Raw genomic sequence first — 20,206 nt, forward strand, 5'->3', positions numbered from 1 at the left:
TTTGGGAAATAAAACTCTGATATTTTGCCATAGATGTAGCAGCAAAATTCAAATACAACATGGAGTACATCTACTAGACTGACATTATTAACATCAAGAATATGCAACAGCAAAATAAAAAAAAAATAGTTGCCTGATTGCATGCTAATTGCTAATAATTTGTTACCATACACACACACAAACACATACACGTTTTTGTGGAATATATTACAGTTTATACACCCATTGGAGCATTCTGGATCTGTCCCCTATTCGTTCCCCAATCCTGCTTCTTGTTTCGTTTGCCTCTAGATTTGTTCTTGATCACATATCATTGTTTAGTAGCTAAATTTATGGTTTTATTGAAGATTACTTACGTTAAACTTGGCTAATTTTGGGAACAATGACACCTAACAATACATTTAGGGGCCTAAATCATCAACTCATTTTTGTGAGCCTAGTCAAACAATGTGAATCACATCATGCTTATCCACTCACACACTAGTCAACACTAGGCACACACATTTCACTTACATGATTGTATTTAGATAGAGAAAATATATTTAGTTTACACTTGTGTTCAATGTGGTATAGATCTGTTTGTGAAAATGTTGGTTGAGTGATCGGATCTTAATCCTGACACAGTGCATCCAGGGTGAAAATGGTTGCAAAGAGGTGGGAAATGTCCGACAAATTTCCAGTAAATGTCCATGGGATATTTGGGAATTTATGGGAATTAACAGGAAATATTGGATCATTTAAAGGAAATATATCATACAATATCATCAATGTACAGTCAACAGCAGACATGAAGGCATAATAATGCAAATAATAACTATGACACATAGTTAGTTGCAAACAGAACTTTATAAATGCTTAATGCTTTCATTGAAAATTGTAAAGTTTAATCAACAAACAACCAAAACAACTTCAAGAAAATGACATTCAAAATGTAAAACAAAGCAGCCTTCCTTCTTCTTAAAAAAAGATCAAATTTAATATTAAATAAAAGTATTTTCCTACAAACCTCTCAAGTCCAGGCTTCGTCCTTAACCTCTGAATCCTCCAAGTGCAAATAAATAATTAATAAGTATTAATTCTTGGTTACAGAAACCCTTTGAGGCAAAAAATATAGGGGGGTGGCTGTCAAAGTTCCTCACCTTTAGCTTTCCCAGCTTTGAAAATTCCCGAAATTTTGCAACCCTAAATCTGAATATGAACCGACTTTCAAAAACCCATTGGGTACACTGCCTTAAAAGATTTTAAACGTGAATTTACTGGATGCCAAGTTTGTTAGCGCAAAATTAATCAATTGATAAAATTCTTTTAGGATAAGGGGCAACTGTGTCATTTTCAAGTGTTTAGTTGACCCTTGACACTCCCTTTCAGCTGCTCCTAGATTCATTGCAGATTGTGCGTCAGGAAGTGCATATTAAGTTGTAATAAGCTCTCTCTCTCTCCCTCTCTCTCTCTCTCTCTCTCTCTCTCTCTCTCTCTCTCTGACCGATATGTTAGAGTGCACTGTCTCTGAGGTCCCAAAGCTTTTAATGCTGCTGTGTTCTTGTGAGACCTCTTTGCTGTCATATCTCATCTGTGTGTGTGTGTGTGTGTGTATTGTAGCTATGTGTGTATTTTGTATGTACATCTCAATCAGTACTGTGGCTTTTAGCGTTCACTACTTTAAGCTCAGAGTCTAATTCAGTTTTCATCTGCCATGCAATATTCAGCCTGAGAGTTAAGCCCCGTTCATGCTCCTCCAGACAGGAGGCGAACGACAGGAGATGAACCAGACCTTTACAAATCTGCAGCGTACATGCTCACGCAAAAGTTGTGCATTCATGCTGTCCCTGTGTTCCGGTACAATTCTAAAACATACAGAAGTTACAGGAAATTACCTATGAATATTAATTAACCTGTGAGGCATCTATGAGCCTTTGTAGTTTGCCTGCAACCTGTTCTATCAGACATAATAAATAGTTTGCTTTTTTGTGAGAGAACAAATAGTCTCTTCTCTGAAAGAAAGAAGTCAGAAATTACTCACTGGTCCCTTTAGCATATGCTTTAATTTGTATTGTTGAGGTTATTAATTGTCAGTTTAAGTGTTTGAATTTTTGTTTCATTAATTTATTAAATTTGATTGTTTTTATTTTAGCTTGTATGACTTTTTCTTTTTTCATTCTGTCATAAAGATTTAGTCTGTGTAGGGGTCACCAAACATTCAGAAAGTCACAGTCAGTAGTGCAGTGAGGTCTTAGGTGTGAAATTTTGTTGTTTATTTTAAAGTTACAAATTTCTGGCAAAGTAATTTAGTACATGAAATGATTATATCTGTGACCCGGAAGTGTATAAGTGGTTACAGACAATGAATGAATGAATGAAATGATTATATAACACTTGAATCCTATCACTGGTGATTGTAAAGATATCTGAAAATATTCATTCAGTTTTACATTTTTGTCATTGAAGGTTTGCAATTCAAATCAAATGTAAATGCAATTTGTCATAAACTGTGTAACTAATTGGGTGATTACGCATAAATTGTAAAGCATATATAAATATTGCAAAATAACAAGACATGTAAATGTTGCAATGCATAAATAAGCCCCTCTCACCACTTGCTTCCTTCAACAAAGGAAAAAAAAGACGTGTCCTTTCCTTATTTAATTCACATATGTAACCAAGTAAAACCCTCAAAATACTGTCTTGTCTTTTATTGCAAAATAGTTGCTGTGCATGCATTACTGTGCTTCTGTAATCTCTGCCCTGCAATCATCAAACATGTTTGTGTGCTTACACCATGAAAAAAAAATCTAGCAGTAGTATTTTTTGCACTGTTTTTTCCTGCTGCAGTCTCCACTCCTCTCAGCTGTGGTCCATTTTCAGTCAAGTTTTAGGGAGCAGCGCGGCATCGAAACTCTACTCAGGGTCAGATGCTTATGGCCAAGTGTTCATTCTCCCGCTAATGGTTGTTCTGTAGTTAATTTGAACTGATGTTAATGTACACTGATTGCTACATTTTTAGAACAGAGCAGCTGTCCACACTTTGGGATGGTTTTCCTTTTCCTGTAAAGTTGCTATTTTTGGAGATACATGTTTTTCATTGGACAGTGACTATATGCTTGCCATCATGTGATTAACGTATCATTTTTCACAATTGTACTTTTTGTTGTCGCTTGGGAAATTATCCATTCACACAGCTAATATTACAACACTATGAAGTGCTACTCACATATGCTCATTCCATATTTCATTTCTACCCTGCTTTGTGTTTATGAATGTGTCTAACATGCTTTCACGATACTTTATCAAGCTCTGGGTAACACTTTAAATTACAGCCTGCTAATTATTGGGTAGGCAAAGAGTACTGAGTAAGTAAAGGGCATGATACTAGATATATGTGGTTATTATTGGGTATCTTACAATTCATTTCATCGTTTACTCATTAGTCAGCTATGTACATATAATGCCTCAATACATATAGGCTAAACAGTGTACAATATCTCCTCTCTAATCCACATCTCTAATGTGGAGATGATTATTGTGGTAAATCCCATGTCCTGAGCCTAATGAGTACAAAGCACCATGAATCTCTGCTAGTGCCTGTAATCAAAGTAGCTTCCCTGTATGTGCACTGTAAATACTTTTAAATGACCTATAATTACATTCACAACTACAGTACATTTAAAATTGTAGCTGAATTCCTTATTTATAAAAGAATATGACAACAATAGTCACTTGCGGACACAGGGAGAATACACCACACTCCTCACAGTCAATCACCCGGAGGAAACCCACGCGGACACAGGGAGAACACACCACACTCCTCACAGACAGTCACCCGGAGGAAACCCACACGGACACAGGGAGAACACACCAAACTCCTCACAGACAGTCACCCGGAGGAAACCCACGCGGACACAGGGAGAACACACCAAACTCCTCACAGACAGTCACCCGGAGGAAACCCACGCGGACACAGGGAGAACACACCAAACTCCTCACAGACAGTCACCCGGAGGAAACCCACGCGGACACAGGGAGAACACACCAAACTCCTCACAGACAGTCACCCGGAGGAAACCCACGCGGACACAGGGAGAACACACCAAACTCCTCACAGAAAGTCAAAAACAGGACTCGAACCCATAATCTCCAGGTCCCTGGAGCTGTGTGACTGCGACACTACCTACTGCACCACCATGCTGCCCTTATTCAATTTTGTAATCTATAATTATGATTAGAAGTACAATGGATTTGAAAGGATGTTACATGGCTTATTTGTGAAATGTTTGTAAGATACCCAGTAATAATGACATATTTCTAGTATCATACCTTGTACGCATTCAGTACTTATTTTATCTTACAGCTTACTTAACAGGTATTTACTCTGTACTTACCCAGTAATTAGCAGGCTGTAATTTAAAGTATTACCAAGCTCTGTGCTGTCTCTTTGTGTCTGTTCTGTAGTGTAGTGCATGTCTTTTGTACTTTATTAATGGAAGGAAGGTGTGAACTCTGGACTGTATGATAGTAAAGTATTTACACACATTTTCGTGTGAGCATGTTTGATTATTTATACGCCAATCAACTATTACATTACTACCAACTCTTGTTTCTACACTCACTGTTCGTCACTGTTCTCAGCTCCACTGAAAATACAGGTTGACTGTGTAGTTCTACAATTACATACTCAAGTCCACCTGTTGTACTGCATACTTTGTTTGTTCCCTGTCAGCCTGTTCCCTAATGGTCAGGGCCACCGCAGGACATCACACGCAGTTATTATTGGGTGTTGTAACATTTCCAGCACTGCGGTGACACTGACGTGGAGGTGTGTTAGTGTGTGTTGTGCTGGTACGAGTGAATCAGACATAGCAGTGCTGCTGGAGTTTTTAAACTTTCAGTATTGCTGCGACACTGAAAATAGTCAACCGACCAAAAATATCTACTACCCAAATAATACCTGCTCTGCAATTGTCCTCTAAGGGTTCAGACCATTGAAGACTAGGGTTGGAGCAACAGTAGAACTACAGTGTGTATATATTCCTTCAGTGGGCAGTAAGCGTAGAAACAGGAGGTTGTAGTAATGTTAGGCCTGATCTGTATAAATGTTTGGATACTGCAGTGCTCTATTGATTCTGATTATGTGGTACATTGTGATTTGGCAAGGAAAGCTGGGAAGCCTGTATTGCCAGCTTGCAAATCATCTAGCGTCTATGCCACACATCTCGCATGGGCTCACTCTCCGTGAGGGGTTGTGAGTGTTCTCCCTGTGTCTCCGTGGGTTCCTTCTGGCTTCTCTTGTGTCCTCCCACAGTCCAGATAACACAGGTTGTGTGGTGGGTTGGCTGTGTGAAATGTCCAAAGGACTGAGTGTGTGAGTGACTTGGTGTATGTGTGTGTGTGTGTGTGATGCCCTGCAAAGGACTGGTGCTCTGCCCAGTGTGTGTTCCTGGGTAGCGCTCAGTGATTCCCAGAATGCTTCAGAATCACAGCGACCCTAATCAGGATAAAGTGGTTACAGAAGATGGATGAATGGATGGATGGATGAATAAAGGTATGAAAATATCGTATATCGAAAATATCGAAAATAAGTGTGTAAATGAAATACAGTGTAACAAGGATGGCAAGGGAGTGGGTGCTTTAGATTAGCCCTCATACAGCTTTGGAAACAGTCCTTTAACACACAAACTGAAATCAAGGTAAAAAACAAGAAGAACAAAAGAAAAAACAAGGGTGAAAGTAAATTCCTTACAACCGTTCAGCACTTACTGAGCGTGCAGAGCTCACTACATTACAGCAGGTTATTTCTGTTAAATTCGTTGTGAGTGCATGTTTCTAACTGAATTTTGCTTTTCATTGTCATTCAACTTGTGTGGATATAGAACCGTAAGGTCTCTGATGATATGTAACTTTCTTCTATCAGATCGTTAAAGATTTTAAAGATGATTGTAATAAAAAAATATTTAATAAAATTCAGGAGCTGTTTACTCACCGTTTACTAGCTCTCCATTCTGTCTGGGGGGTCCTAGTGTCAATAAACGGGTAAAAAAAAGTGGCTTGGTCAGACCTGCTAGGCTTCTTCGCTCTCTGCTCATGGCAGAGAAATGGCAGTCCTCCAAATGTTGAAAATCATGAAAAGAGAGGAGGATATTGCTTTATTCCTGCTACATAGGTGGGTAATATTGACTTATTTTGCTGTTTCAGATTATTTAGGCAGGAACTGACTCTAGCTGCAGGAAAGTAAACACAGACCAAAAAGGATACAAAACTAAACAATCTGAGTTACAAATGAGTTTCTGTGGTTTTTCAAACAGTGAGTAAAAACGTATACAAATTTAGACTTCAGTCACGTAGAAACAAGTCAATTTTCTTCTCAAACATACCGTTCCACCTTAAAAGATGCAGAGCTTCTGAATGTTAACTAACCAGAAAGAACTGCTCTTTCCTAGAATCATAGTCAAAATCAGATTTAAAAAAGAAATGTCTCCAGCTTCTCTACCTGAAAAAGTCTGAGTGAGTAAAGAGCCACATACACCAGGAGGCACTGTTTTACCTTTTTGAGTTATTTTTGGAGTCTCTTTTGCAGAGACATGGACTCTCGCTCACTCACACAGGGTTAGAATTGAAATCTCCACAAGGTGTCACCACTCACTCATGTTAGGAACTGCTCCACAAGGGGGTGCTATTCAGTTCTTTGCATCAAAGAGATATTGTGTCCTTGTGGAAACTGTTGCTATGGTTAAGGTAGTTTCTGTTAAACTGAGATAAAACTGTGTTTTAAAAAATCTATCTATACGGTATATTTAGTTTGCCTGAATAGGCGTCTGAGTGTACATGTTTGTGTACAAGTGTGTGTGGGAAAGACGAGAATATCTTAGCTGCTGTCCTATTCTCTCCCTGAGAAGCACTTTTTTGCTATGTGGAAGGCCACTATAGAGTTCTTAAGACCTTGAGAAACACTTGGAGAACTGCATGTCATTGTTATTCATTTCTTTCATATATCTATGGGATTTGAAAACAGCAGCTGCTGTTTATTTTGTGTAAACTGGAGTCTATCTGTTGCTCTACATTGTCTGTTCACTTTCACCCTGTTCTTCAGTAGTCAGGGCCCCCATAGAACAGGTAATTATTTGGGAGGTGGATCATTCTCAGCGCTGCAGTGACTCTGACGTGGTGGTGGTGTGTTAGTGTGTGTTGTGCTGGTCCAATGGATCAGACACAGCAGTGCTGCACAGGTTTTTAAATCACTGTGTCAGTGCTGGACTGAGAAATGTATACCATTCAAAATTATCAAGCCAACAGCATCCTGTGTTCACTGATGAAGGACTAGAGAATGACAAACACAAACTGCAGCAACTGATGAGCTACCATCTCTGTACAGTCTCTACAATGTGGACCAACATGGTAGGTGTGGCTAGCAAAGCCGACAGTGAGTGGACATAGTGTCTTAAACCTCCAGCAGGACCAGTGGTTTCCTACCCTCCTCCAAAAGTGTCATTTTCTGTAGTGTGGAGCCCAGAGTAGCAAAGACAGAGGCTCTGTGCTTCCCATTACAGGTCAGTGAAGCTTCGCAATGATTTTGAAGCTGACATTTTTTGGCAAAAATATTACATAGGGTTCCTTTAAAGGAACTGGAGGTTTAGGGTCTAGTTTCACGTTCATAGCACTTGAAGTAAAGTGTATGTTTATTGATATCATTTTAAATTTTAAATCTTCAATATCTTTCTGTATTTCGTTGTGTCCATTTTCTTTTTCTTCTGTTTCATTTCTAAACCTCTAATGTTACTCACCCTGCATCTTCTGTGACTCTTTCTCTCACTAGTTCTGTGACAAGCTGTCCACAGTCTCTCCCTCATTTTTCCTCCCACATTACTCCCGTCCTCCCTCCATCACTCTCTCTCTCTCTCTCTCTCTCTCTCTCTCTCTCTCTCTCTCCCTCTCTCTCAGTAGGCTGAGTTTCATGAGGGGTTGGTCTCTGCTACAGAGATACATCTTTCTTTCTCTCTCTCTCTCTCTGTCTCATACCCACAAACACACACCGTCTTCTCCGCCACACGCCTAACTCTCCTTAATCCTGCCTCAGAATGACAGACCGCAGCAGCAAAGACAGCAGGAAAGGAGAGAGGGGAAAGAAAGAGAAGAAGGAAAGAGGGAAGAAGGATCAGCTGCGTCAGGGAGGGAAGAGGAGGGGGACAAACACTCGGTTATCGGCGTGTGGGAGATGTGGAAGTATGCGTCATTCTGTTGAAGTCTAAGCACCGAAGAGTGCAGTCCTTCTGGGGATGGTTTTACAGGATTGTGTGTGTGTGTGTGTGTGTGTGTGTGCACAAGAGAGAGAGAGAAATACAGAGGGGTGAAAGCCAGAGAGAGGAAGAAGGGTGCTAATTGAGCTCTGGCATTAAGCTGAGCTGAAGTCTGAGGCGTGTTTTAATCCTTGTTTCTAGAGAACTGTAAGGCTTGTCTCTGGTGACCTGGATGTATCCTCTTTTATTGCCATTTCTCACACTGTGACAGTTTCAGCTTCAGCAGGTCAGCTGTTTGAGGTGAAAAGTTTGCGCAGCATTGAAAAGTGCATCTTGCTCAACTTTTGAGTGTGTGTCCAGGGTGGAGTTCCCTGAGGTGCTGCTGTGTTTCGTTTCAAAGTTCTCTTGCAAAGCTGTATATTTTTCCTTGAAAGGTGTTTTAGAATTTTCATTGCATTAATGGAGGGGTCAGTTAGTCTGTTTTCATCTTAAAGAACTGGTTGTGCTCTTTAATGTCTTTAATGGCTGTATCCAAAAATGACTCTGATACCTTCTGTCAGCTTGCTCAGATCTGGAGGGAAAATTTTAATGAAACAAAGCATATGGCTAAAAGGTGAGGTTTTATTTATGTATAATGTGTAGAATTGTATACGTTTGGATTACACCTACCTGAAAAAACATTATAGAAAAAACTTTATTTGCTCAGTGTTCCAAATGCAATTAAATAAATAATTGCCATAATACAGTTAATGCTTAATTTAAAGTCAGAAAATATGACATCAAATTTCAATATATGACATTAGTTAAATCTAAATATTTGAGCACTGCAATAAAGAACCATTTTAAGCAGTACCTCTTAAGTCTGAAATTACGTTGCTGGATACCACTAACGCATGGTTAAAATGATTTTTTCACTTCAGACCAATCAGAGCAAGATCTGTCACATTTTCCCTGTTATTATTATATAACGTTGGACACGACGGTGTCTCTGAGAAGCTAACAGGCAGTTGTCAGATGATTGAATGATAGAAACCTGATCATGTGGAAAGTTTTAAAGACTTGTTTTTCTGAACTTCCAGCAGAGTTTGTGTCTGTGTATTGTCTGTGTGTCTGTCCCCCTGCCTGACGGACTTCATCATACTGTGCTGTCATGGATTCAGCTACTGTAGAGTGTTATTGAACTAACCTGGGCTTTACATGCTCCGTGGCGCGAGTGCCAAGCCCCGCATTAGGCCCCAACTTTCCGCAGAGCCCAAGGACAGAATCTGCTTATTTGCATGTTTATTCATCTCCAAATGTTTTTGAAATGTTAGCGTCTGCACATATACTCTAAATATGCGTGTGTGTGCGTGTGTGTGTGTGTATAACATACTCTCTCTCTCTCTCTCTCTGTATCCCTCTCTCTCTCTCTCTGTCCTCCAGCTCCCTCTTTAGAGAGAGTGATAAAACCATCAGAAAATGCTGATTTGACCAAAAGCCCTGATGCACAACTGCAATGTGCTGCAGGTCCACACCAAGATAAAATCACTTTCATGTGCATACGTGTGCAGATACACACACACACAAACACACACACACACACATGAAGCTGGATGTTATACCTTTTGATATAGAAAGCTTTAAAAGTGTTTATCCAGTCACAGTTTGTCATCTACAGATCAAACACTCAGGCTCAGTAGCTTTATGATCAAGGGAAGCTATAAATAGCTTATTTTTTCTCCAAAAAGAGACAGTGATTCTTCCTCTGAAACTTTCTATTTTAGTCAATGTATGGAATGAGAAAAACTATTTTGGTTGTTTTTTTCTTTTGTTTAATTTATGGTTAATTATTAGGCTTTGCTCATTAAGGAGCCTAGAAAAGCCCATCCAGCTCATTAACTTGAGCAAGATTACTGAGCAGAGCAGCAGGAGATGTTCAGGGGCTTGATGTGTGTGAACGGAATTATTCCCACCGTGTGTGTGTGTGTGCGTGTGTGTGTGTGTGAGAGAGAGAGAGAGAGAGAGAGAGACAGAGAATCTACAGATCTGACCTTGCAGCATGATGAGACTCAACGTAGGCTTGGGCAACATGTAGAATGTGTGTGTGTGTGTGTGTGTGTGTGTGTGAGTGTGTGTGTGTGATTGATAAAGAGAGAGAGAGAGAGTGAGTGATGGAGAGAGTAAGGAGAGAGATAGAGAATAAGAGAGTGTGTGAAAGAAGGAATAAGGTGAGAGAGAGCGAGAAAGAGAGAGAGAGAGAGAGAGAGAGAGAGAGAGAGAGAGAGAGAGAGAGAAAGAGAGATGGGCAGATAGTGACAGGGTGAGACAACATGAAAGAAAAAGGGAAAAGTGAATTGGGGAGAAATACTGAGAAAATAAGAAAGAACACGTAGCGTGACAGTGTGAAAGCTACAGAGGGGTTAAGTCTGCTGTGAGCTGCAGACTGCCCAAAGAAAGACATGTATCTCTATTTTGTAGATCATTAGAACACAGTGGCTTTGTGTGGAAATTTCATGACGAATGGACCAATAGAAATGCTCCAGAATGACTTGGAATAACATCTACATTCACATAAATACATTCACTTCCACTGAAAGATTTGATTGGTTTACTTTTTCCTGTAAAGTTAATATTTTGTTGATCGATATTTTCTTTGGCCAGTGACCACATGTAACACCTTCACCCTGATTTTGTGTGATATTTGCGTTTTGTTTTTGTGTTATTCCATACACACAGCCCCTAAACTGAGCGGTTAGGCTTGTGCTACACGTTTGCTCCTAACACAAGGAGGGAATGTGTTTCAAATTCATTGTATTTCCAATCCACAAACATACATTGGAACCATGCGTTCACTTCAGGTAACTTTAACATTACGCTTGACAAATTTCAACAAAATCTGGCATGGTGAATAAGCAGTTATTTTTTTATTATTTTTTTTATTTATTATTATTAATAATGGGGTATATTTACAAATTTGGAACACCAGTCTGGGCCCAGGTTCCCTAAACCATCTTAATATCATCTTAAAGTCATCTCAACTGGTAGAGAGATCATTTAATGTGATGCTTGCTCTGATATTTAAGTTTTCTAAGTTGATGGTTTGTTAAAAGGGGTAAACAGCACTGTATTTTTAGTGGCTGAGGTCTGAACTACTGTGACCAGGATGCAGCAGGCCATTAGCACCAAACCCTACTCTGAAGTATTTTTGCTAAACTTCAGAAGTACCAGAGTCAAAGAGAAGTGTTCGCGTGTGTGTGTGTGTGTGTGTGAGTGTGTGTGCATGTGTAAGCGTGTGTCTAAAAATGGCTACATTTGTCGTCAGCCGCAATGTTAGTCATAATAGGACAAACAGTCATTGATGTGTGTGAGTTTTGTGATATTTTACCAAATCCTTGTCAGAAAATTTGACAAATCCTCTTCATTTCATGCCAAGTCACAGAGCCTGTCACTCATGTCTGCGCTTTTGTGAGCTGTGCTTGTTTGCAGTGCAGCTGCTATAGAACTGAGTGACACATTACAAAGCCCTCACACACTCCCAGTGTCTCAGCTACTTGACTACATTCTCCCAGATGTTTTCTCCGCGCAGCTTCAAACTTCGACATGCCAACACAGACGGCAACACACTGACTAAGATATTCACACTTAGTGCTGCACAGATATATTTTTCAATTCATGAGGGATTTAAATGAGGGGTTTAAAATTAGATTTAAAAAGAGATGGGACGTCACTCTGTAATCATGTTAAAGGTGTACATGTGTGTGTAGTATATGAGCAGCTGTGGGGAGAAAGGTTGTGGAGCTGGCAGCTGGACTTGTGAAAGTGTACGTTGTGGGGGATCGTGGTGGTTGTGAATGAAGAAGCTGTGAAAGCTAGGTTCAGTCCTTCTGCAGTAGCTCTTGTTGGCTTGTATCAAAGCAAAGCCTGAGGCAAAAACACTCTTCTTTTAAGCTATACTTTCAGTAAAACCTAGGGATGCTTAAATATTGAGTTCATAAAGAATATCTGGTACCAGACAAGCTTAAATTCAGCAGGAGTTCCTATTTAATTTTCATTTATACAAATACAAAGTATTATGTTGTGATATGTACTGTGTTTGTGTTTGTGTGTGTGTGTGTGTGAGAGAGAGAGAGAGAGAGAGAGAGAGAGACTGTGTGCGTGTGTTAGAGTGTGAGGAGGAGAGTGATTCTTTACTTTTCTAAATATACTGTGGTTGTATTACTTTTCACATCATTCCAAAAATATTGGTCTTGTTCCTCGTCTAAGCTGTACTTCCAGATGGATTACTCCACCAAGGCAAACTCTGAGATGAGCCACATTAATCTCTTACATTCTCTCCCTTTCTTCCTCCTTCCCGCTCCCTCTCCCTCCTTCTCACCCTCCCTCTCCCTCACTCACTCTCACACTCTCTTTTCTCTCTCTCTCTCTCTCTCTCTCTCTCTCTCTCTCTCTCTCTCTCTCTCTGCAGTATCAGCTCCAAAGGTGAAGGCCATGCGTTCTCAGTGGGTTTGGGAGGGGGACCGCGTGACCCTGAAGTGTGAAGCCCAGGGCAACCCCAGCCCATCCTTTCGCTGGTTCAAAGATGGCAGTGAAATTCGCAAGAGCAAAGACGTCAAAATCAAAACCAACAAGTAAGGAAATATCTACAGACACACACACACACACACACACTACAGATACAGGGCTATTATTAGTATCAGAAGTATTAAAATACATTATACCACTAGTTTGCCCCAGTTTGTAAATATAAATATTCAGGGGAATGCAGCCCACATCTCGTGTTATGGAAGAGGTTTCCTTGCTGCCTGCAAAAGCAAAAGGCTAATAAGGATAAGGATGTTTGGATGCTGTGTGAACCAGTCAAGGACATAATTTTAGCTGACAATTAATGGCCATATAAATAATTAGTTGCCTTCAACTGAGGACACATCTTGAACTCAAATAAGCATCACTACTATTGTCTTTTAAATGTGTGGTTAACGTACAAATAAAAAACAATTACCTCTGTCCTCTAAAGTTTTAATAGCACTAACACCAGCTCCAATAGCTGTGTGGCAGTTAGGCAAGGCAAGGAAAGATAAGTGTATTTATAGAGCACCTTCCATACACAGCTCTAATATAGAGTCTTGACTTAAAAGGGAAGGTAATGTCTCCTCCCTAAACATCCACAGCTGAGGCTCTTAACCCCCAACTGCTCCACATTTACTTAGGCTGCTACCTACCACTCTGACTGTGTGTGTGTGTGTGTGTGTGTGCTCACTGCCCCTAGTGCACTAGAACGTGTCTGTGTGTGTTCTCACTGCTAGAATGGGTTAAAAGTGCAGGCAGGATTTCCACTGTAATATAAAAATAAAGAATCTAACTGTATATATACATTTCTCTTGTGCTGCATAATTGAGAGTTTCCTACACAGTTTGCGGTCCTCTCTGCTAAATATAGCTAACTAAACTAATTCATGAACTACATTAACACTAGAGTGCAGGGATATTCTAGAACACTGGAGAAAGCTGGTGTTGTGACCTAATGAATACAATGTATGTTAGCTTAGTTGTTTTCAGAGTTACTCACTCAAAGCAAACAATGTTGTGATTATAGTGGGAGTTTTTGAATGAGGTGGAAAAAATCCACACATTCGCATTCTCTGCTGCGTGTGCGAATCTCTTTTTGCAGTTTGCGGGTTTAAGACCCTGTTTTGACGGCCTATTGATGGACCAATAGGAAAGCTTTAGCTGAACCAATCAAATCGCAAGGTTTGTTTAACCAATCAGAATCATTGAATCATTCATTTGTTGCTGTCACCCATAGTGTTTTTCCACCAAATGAACTCCGGTTCTTGAACCGGTTCCATTCCATTCCGCAACTGCAAAAAGAGATTCACACACGCAGCCGAGAAGGCGAATGTGTGGATTTTTTCCACCTCATTCAAAAAAGGTTTGCTCTTGCACATTTTAAGCCGTTTGAGAAGGTACTGATTCACACATTCACAACATTTGATTTACAAATGCAAATTTTTTTTCATATTTGTGAATTTAAATTATTATTATCATTGTTGTTTTTTTAAATTTGTGCATTCCAATACATTTGTGGATTCAGTTACAAATTTAGTTTTACGTGTATGTAGTTGCTCAAACGCAGTTACAAACTCAAAATCTTTTTGACCCTATTTGACTCCATACAACTGCATCACTTAAAAAATCTAATCTAAATTTGCCCCCATTTTTGGATGAAATTAAGTTTTCACTCTTTTTGCATACAACATATTTTTTTTACTGTGTTTATATTTATTTATGTATTTATATTTAATTCACAGGCCACTTGGTCCATCAAGGCAATGAATCTTGACGGCATAATTAAGATGTATAAACCAGAATAATATAAACGTTTGTTGTATTTACTGTTGTCAACCATTGCAAAGCATTGATATAATATCGAAAAATCATTTTTGACAAGCTAATAAGATATTATTAGCATTATCATTAATAAGTGCATTACCATTGTGATGGACAAGATGGCACCTCCTGTCATTTCATTTAGCAACTGCATTGATAGCTACTCACTCTAAGACCTTATCTTATTCATTCATTCATTCATTGTCTGTAACCCCTGATCCAGTTCAGGGTCGCGGTGGGTCCAGAGCCTACCTGGAATCACTGGGCGCAAGGCAGGAACACACCCTGGAGGGGGCGCTAATCTTTCACAGGGCAACACACACACACACACGGACACTTTTGAACAAACAGTCCGCCTTCCTACATGTGTTTTTTTCGGACTGTGGGATGAAACCTATGTGGACACAGGGAGAACACACCAAACTCCTCACAGACAGTCACCTGGAGCGGGAACTAAATCCACAACCTCCAGGTCCTTGGAGCTGTGTGACTGCGACACTTCCTGCTGTGCCACGGTTCCGCCCCGATCTTATCTGATGTAAGCCTCTATTTTTCTTGAGTGTTATTAACAGAAGACAGCTCAGTGGGTAATCACCACTGTCAGCAAGCCATAACATTATTTATGTTTGTGGTTACAGTTAACAGAATCTAATTTTCAGACTAGTTCTGAGTCTCACCAAATAAGAATGTTAAAAGGGATAGATGCAAGTAACGGCACAAGGCTTTGCATTTTTCTAATGTTCATGTTAAATGTGAATATAGTGGCTTTGGGCACAGGGTAATAGGCAATAGTCTACTTCTCCCATTTTCATTACTAGGTGTTCAATTTAAAGTACTTGCACAATCAATTATAGAGACCTCTATATGGTAAATGTGAGACGAGGGAGTCCCCTCCTGTGGTAACGAGAGGTGACATTTCTGTCCGTCCATTGCGTCTTTCTTTTTTTCCTGCGGCTCCGCTGGAGAAAGTGCTGATGTGCAAGTTTCTACGTGAACCAGATCGCTCTAACAGGATTGCCTGTTCACTGCTCCCTTGTGTAATATGTGTGCGTTCGTGCTTGTGTGTGTGTATATGTGTGTGCGTGCATTCACCTGAAGCTATAGTGCAGACATACACACGCTGACACACACATACAATCTGATGAAGTGAGAGTGAGTGCAGAGTGACGTGGGGGAGAGGAATGTAGTAGCAGAGGTTATGCGGGGCCAGTGTATAACAGGGCAGAAGATTTACTGTAGTCAGTGCGATCATACTCTCCACGCAGCTTTCCATCAGCCTCTTTACAGCTCCCAGTGCCACTGATGATTTGTCCACATGCAGGCCCTAGGGAGAGAACACTGTTTTAATATGGATATCAGCCTGAAACTTTCAGTGCCTGAGTGCTAGAACAGACACTGGAACACACTCCAGGTCTAATCTCACAGAGTGGTAATGCATTAGCCCATAGCCTCTGTAGATTTATGAGCATATAGTGAACCAATAATGATATACACGAGGTCATACATCTTTGTTAAAAAGCTGAACTGAATGAATGGGGAGGGGGTGGGGGACTGCAGTTGTGTATTACTGCAGATTGAGCTGGATGAGTATAATGTGAGAGAAATCATCTTTTTCACCTTTAATTCAAGGTTATTTAGCTGTGCTACCTTATGCTGGGTATGATTCTATAGCACTGTGTTATTGGTCTTATGTACTAGCATCCGTTGCTGTGCTGATAGTGTCCATCTAAAATGGCATGTCACTTTGAAGGCCTTAATTACAGATAAAATTCTTTTAAAGGAACACAAGGTAACATTTGGTTTTTTTTTTTTTTTTGCTCCTGGAGCCAAAGTTTTATTCATATTTACAACACTGTACTGAAATCAGTTGAAGTAGGCTGTTTTCCGACCCACCTCCAAAAGTTACATAGTGCAGTTTCTGCAGTGTTGAGCCCCAACTAGCAATCATAGAGGCTCTATTCCCCCTATTACAGGTGAGTTGAGCATCATAATGTTTTTGAAGCTGTAATTTGAAGGTAAAAATATTCCATAGTGTTACTTTAAGCACATGAAGGGAAAACCTAGATTATCGTACAGTTCTGTCCAAGTTTCTTAAGGCAGTCAGAAAGGGTGAAAAACCATTAACTGGGACATAAATGTATGTGTGTATATTGTCTCTGCTAAAACAAAATCTTGTATAACCAAGATGTAACTTTACAGGGGATGGAAAAAAATGACTTTTAATATAACCATTTCTATTGAATTTCGTTGTGTATAATGCACAATAAATAAAAAAGATTTTCTGACAGAGAGAGTATATTGCACTAATGTTTATTTGTACTCAGTTTACTTATTATAACAGGTTTAAACTATATGTATAAAAACATTTGCTCTGTAATTTCAATGTAATCTTTATGGATGTGTGTTTAGAACACAATCCATCCCTGTGCTCTGGTGAAAGTTATATTAAGTAATTACTCATGTTGTTCTTTCACAGGTTGGGCAAACAGAATTCAATTAACATCATTTTTGAGTTTGTCTTTGTAGAGCACTTTTTACAACTACTAGCTCTATGTGAGCAAGACGAGAGAACAGTAGCAAGGAAAAACGCCATCAGAACAAAAAGGAGAAACCAAGACTCAAAGGGAATCTATCCTTCTCTGGTTGACAACAGAGCTAAACCGTATAGACAAAGAACGGTATATAAACGAAGAGCAGTATATATAGTCTGTTGAGGCGTTTTAAAATATGAAGTGGTTTAAATTATTAAAGGAGGTATTGATATATTATCAGAGATAATGTAATGTTGTTATAACTTACTCAGCTTGAACCTGCCGCAGGGATTTGGGTGCTGATGGTGAAACTGACTTCCAGCTGAAATATTCCTTCACCCTAAATGTCTTATGTCATGACTGCAGCATTTGAGATGTGAGAATTGAATTCTGTCAGTCGCAGTAATATCGGAGCAGTAATATGAACAGTGATGTCACATGAGACAAATATTCAAACTAGAAAAAAGTTGAATAAAGTTTGTTATTTGAGTTGACTGTGAAAATCCACCACTGTGTGACTTCACTGTTAATTCTTGCCTCATGTCCTTTACTTCTTTCATGCAGGAAAAACTCAAAGATTCAGATCAGCCGAGTGAGACTAGAGGATTCTGGGAACTACACCTGTGTGGCCGAAAACTCGCTGGGGAAGGAGAACTCCACCAGCTACATCAACGTCCAAAGCAGTAAGAGCAGAACCCTTATCCTGCCAAACACCCTCTCTTGACTTATTTGGGTATTATTAGAGCAATTCTTATAGCACCGGAGTGAAAAGGAATCCCAGCAACATGTCTATTACTAATTTGGATATTTGAGATGATTAGGATAACTTTGTTGTGCTGGTTAATTATTGATAGCTTGTGTTTTTGCAGTTTGTTTTGTCCGTAGGCTATTTTGTAAAATAATAGTCTTGAAGTTTGAGCCTTTGGTCTGAGGTTTCCTGGTTAGTTTGCGTGACTCTCAGCGCAGAACGTTTTGGCTTGTGTAGATTTATGTGTGTATATTGAAACTAATGCTACACACAAGGAAATACAGCTTTGTAAAAATGCTGAAGTAAGTGTGTAAATTAAAGGAGGCTCACTGTTGTGTGACAGCACAAATTGAGCTGCATGAGTGAAATAAAATATACTTCATCTTCAACTCAGCTAATATGTACTGAGTATTTCTTATACCAAGCTGAGCAAGCTTGAAGCCATTCTGGGTAATCATGTGGGTTACAGTGTGTTATATGCATTAATGCAGAATGTGCTTTTATATCAATGCATAGCAGTACAACAAATTTTAGACTTTGAATTTAATCCATTTGTGGCAGTGAATACACAAGCGGTGTCACCTAGGCTCCTGGGGAGCAGTCGGGGGTAAGGTGACTTGCTCAAGGGCACTTCAACTATCCGTGTTGAGGGAGGAGAAAGCACTATACTTTCACTACCCTAAACCCATTTTGTCCTACTGGTCCAGAGGCTTGAACTGTTGACCTTTTAAATGAATTATGAAGCTCACTTCTTCACATTTAAGGCCACGGCCACCTCCAAATATATTTATTTATTATAATAAAATGTTTTTTTTTTCAGTATAGTTATTGTGCAAAATTAAAAAAAAAAATAAAATGTCAGATTACCTAATGTCAAACATAATTGGGGGGGGGGGGTCCAGAAATACAGTGTGAGTTTGTTTTTTCATATCTAGTCTAGTCATATCTTGTCATTTCATCTTCTAATATGTAATAAAATATCACCATGATTAGTATATCGCTAAAAGTGTTGCCAAGTGTTGCCAAAAGGAATGCTCTGGAGTAGAACATGCATCCCATGTCAGTGTGTCAGTGCCAGGTGTAGTGTGTTAAAGGGGAATGAGGGATATGTGTTCTCTGGAGTGATGAAGCATCATCAAATATTTTTGAGATGAGTTAAAACAGTGTTTATGATCCAGAACTAAATATGTACATGCACATACTCTCTGTGACCGGGTGAGGAGCTCGGAGTAGAACCAATGCTGCTTCATGTTGAGAGGAGCCAATTGAGGTGGTTTGGGCATCTGATTCCTCTCACTAGAGCTATACCAGACACCGCCAACTGGGAGGTGGCTCCTGGGGTAGACCCAGGACATGCTAGAGGGATTATATCTCCAGCTGGCCTGGGAACACCTGGGGATCCCACAGGAGGAGCTGGTGGAAGTTGTGGGTGACAGAGATGCCTGGGTTTCTTTTCTCTCGTTATTGCCACTGCGACCCTGAAATTGATTTAGCGGAAAAGAAGATGATGATGGCGATGCTAATCACACTCGCTCTGGAGGAACAGAGAAATAGACTGGAGTTGGGAAGTTCTGCACTCAGATGCAGGATATTTTTAAATGATGAGAGTAATTTGGAGTTCTGAAATAGCTGTCCTAAATTAAACTTCCCTTTAAGAATTTGGAGATGGGAATCAACATCAAACACTTAAAGGGGATGTCTATGATTGTAATCAAAGAACACTTTTTGTATAATTCAAAATAAGATTCCGAAAGTTTTTTAAAAAAACAAGGGGTCTCGTTCCAATATGCTAGGCTTTCTCTCCCTGTCTCTGTATCTGCTCATGGCAGAAACGACATCTAGAGGTGTTTGGACAGCAGAGAGACGTCCAAACGTTGAAAATCACAAACTGAAATGATGATATTGCCTTATTCCTGCTCCATAGGTGGGTAATATTAGCTTATTATTGCTCTTTCAGATTTTCAACGTTTTTGTTAGTTTCAGGAGACTGCTAAATGCATGAAAGTAAGCAAAGACAGAAAGTGCTACAACGCTAAACAACTCAAGTTACAAATGAGTTTCTGTGGTAATTCAAACAATGAATAGAAACCTCCAGACAAGTTAAGCATTCTCAAACACACAATCCAACTTCTGAACATAAACAAACCAGACGGAGCAACAGTTCCCCAGAATCATAGACGTTGCCTTTTAAACGTTAAATACTTTAAAATTAAAAGTCTTACCATGCTGCCTTAACCACTGAGGAACCATGCAGTTCTCCCATAATGTACATTACAAGCTCCCTATTAGGCAGCTATATAAGTTACATAAGGACCAGGACAGCCTTGTAATCAGGAG

General features: G+C 39.6%; 1 protein-coding gene across 1 annotated transcript in view; it reads left to right on the top strand.

Moving 5' to 3' along the window:
- Positions 1–20,206, top strand: part of nrg2b (neuregulin 2b) — a 57,191-nt gene that overhangs the window by 11,235 nt on the left and 25,750 nt on the right. Inside the window, exons 2-3 of the mRNA XM_066649214.1 lie at positions 12,670–12,832; positions 17,686–17,804. Coding sequence (XP_066505311.1) covers positions 12,670–12,832; positions 17,686–17,804 — 282 coding nt within the window. The remainder of the gene's footprint in view (positions 1–12,669; positions 12,833–17,685; positions 17,805–20,206) is intronic.

This window comes from Hoplias malabaricus, chromosome 17, assembly GCF_029633855.1.
Source record: "Hoplias malabaricus isolate fHopMal1 chromosome 17, fHopMal1.hap1, whole genome shotgun sequence".
Lineage (NCBI taxonomy): Eukaryota > Metazoa > Chordata > Actinopteri > Characiformes > Erythrinidae > Hoplias > Hoplias malabaricus.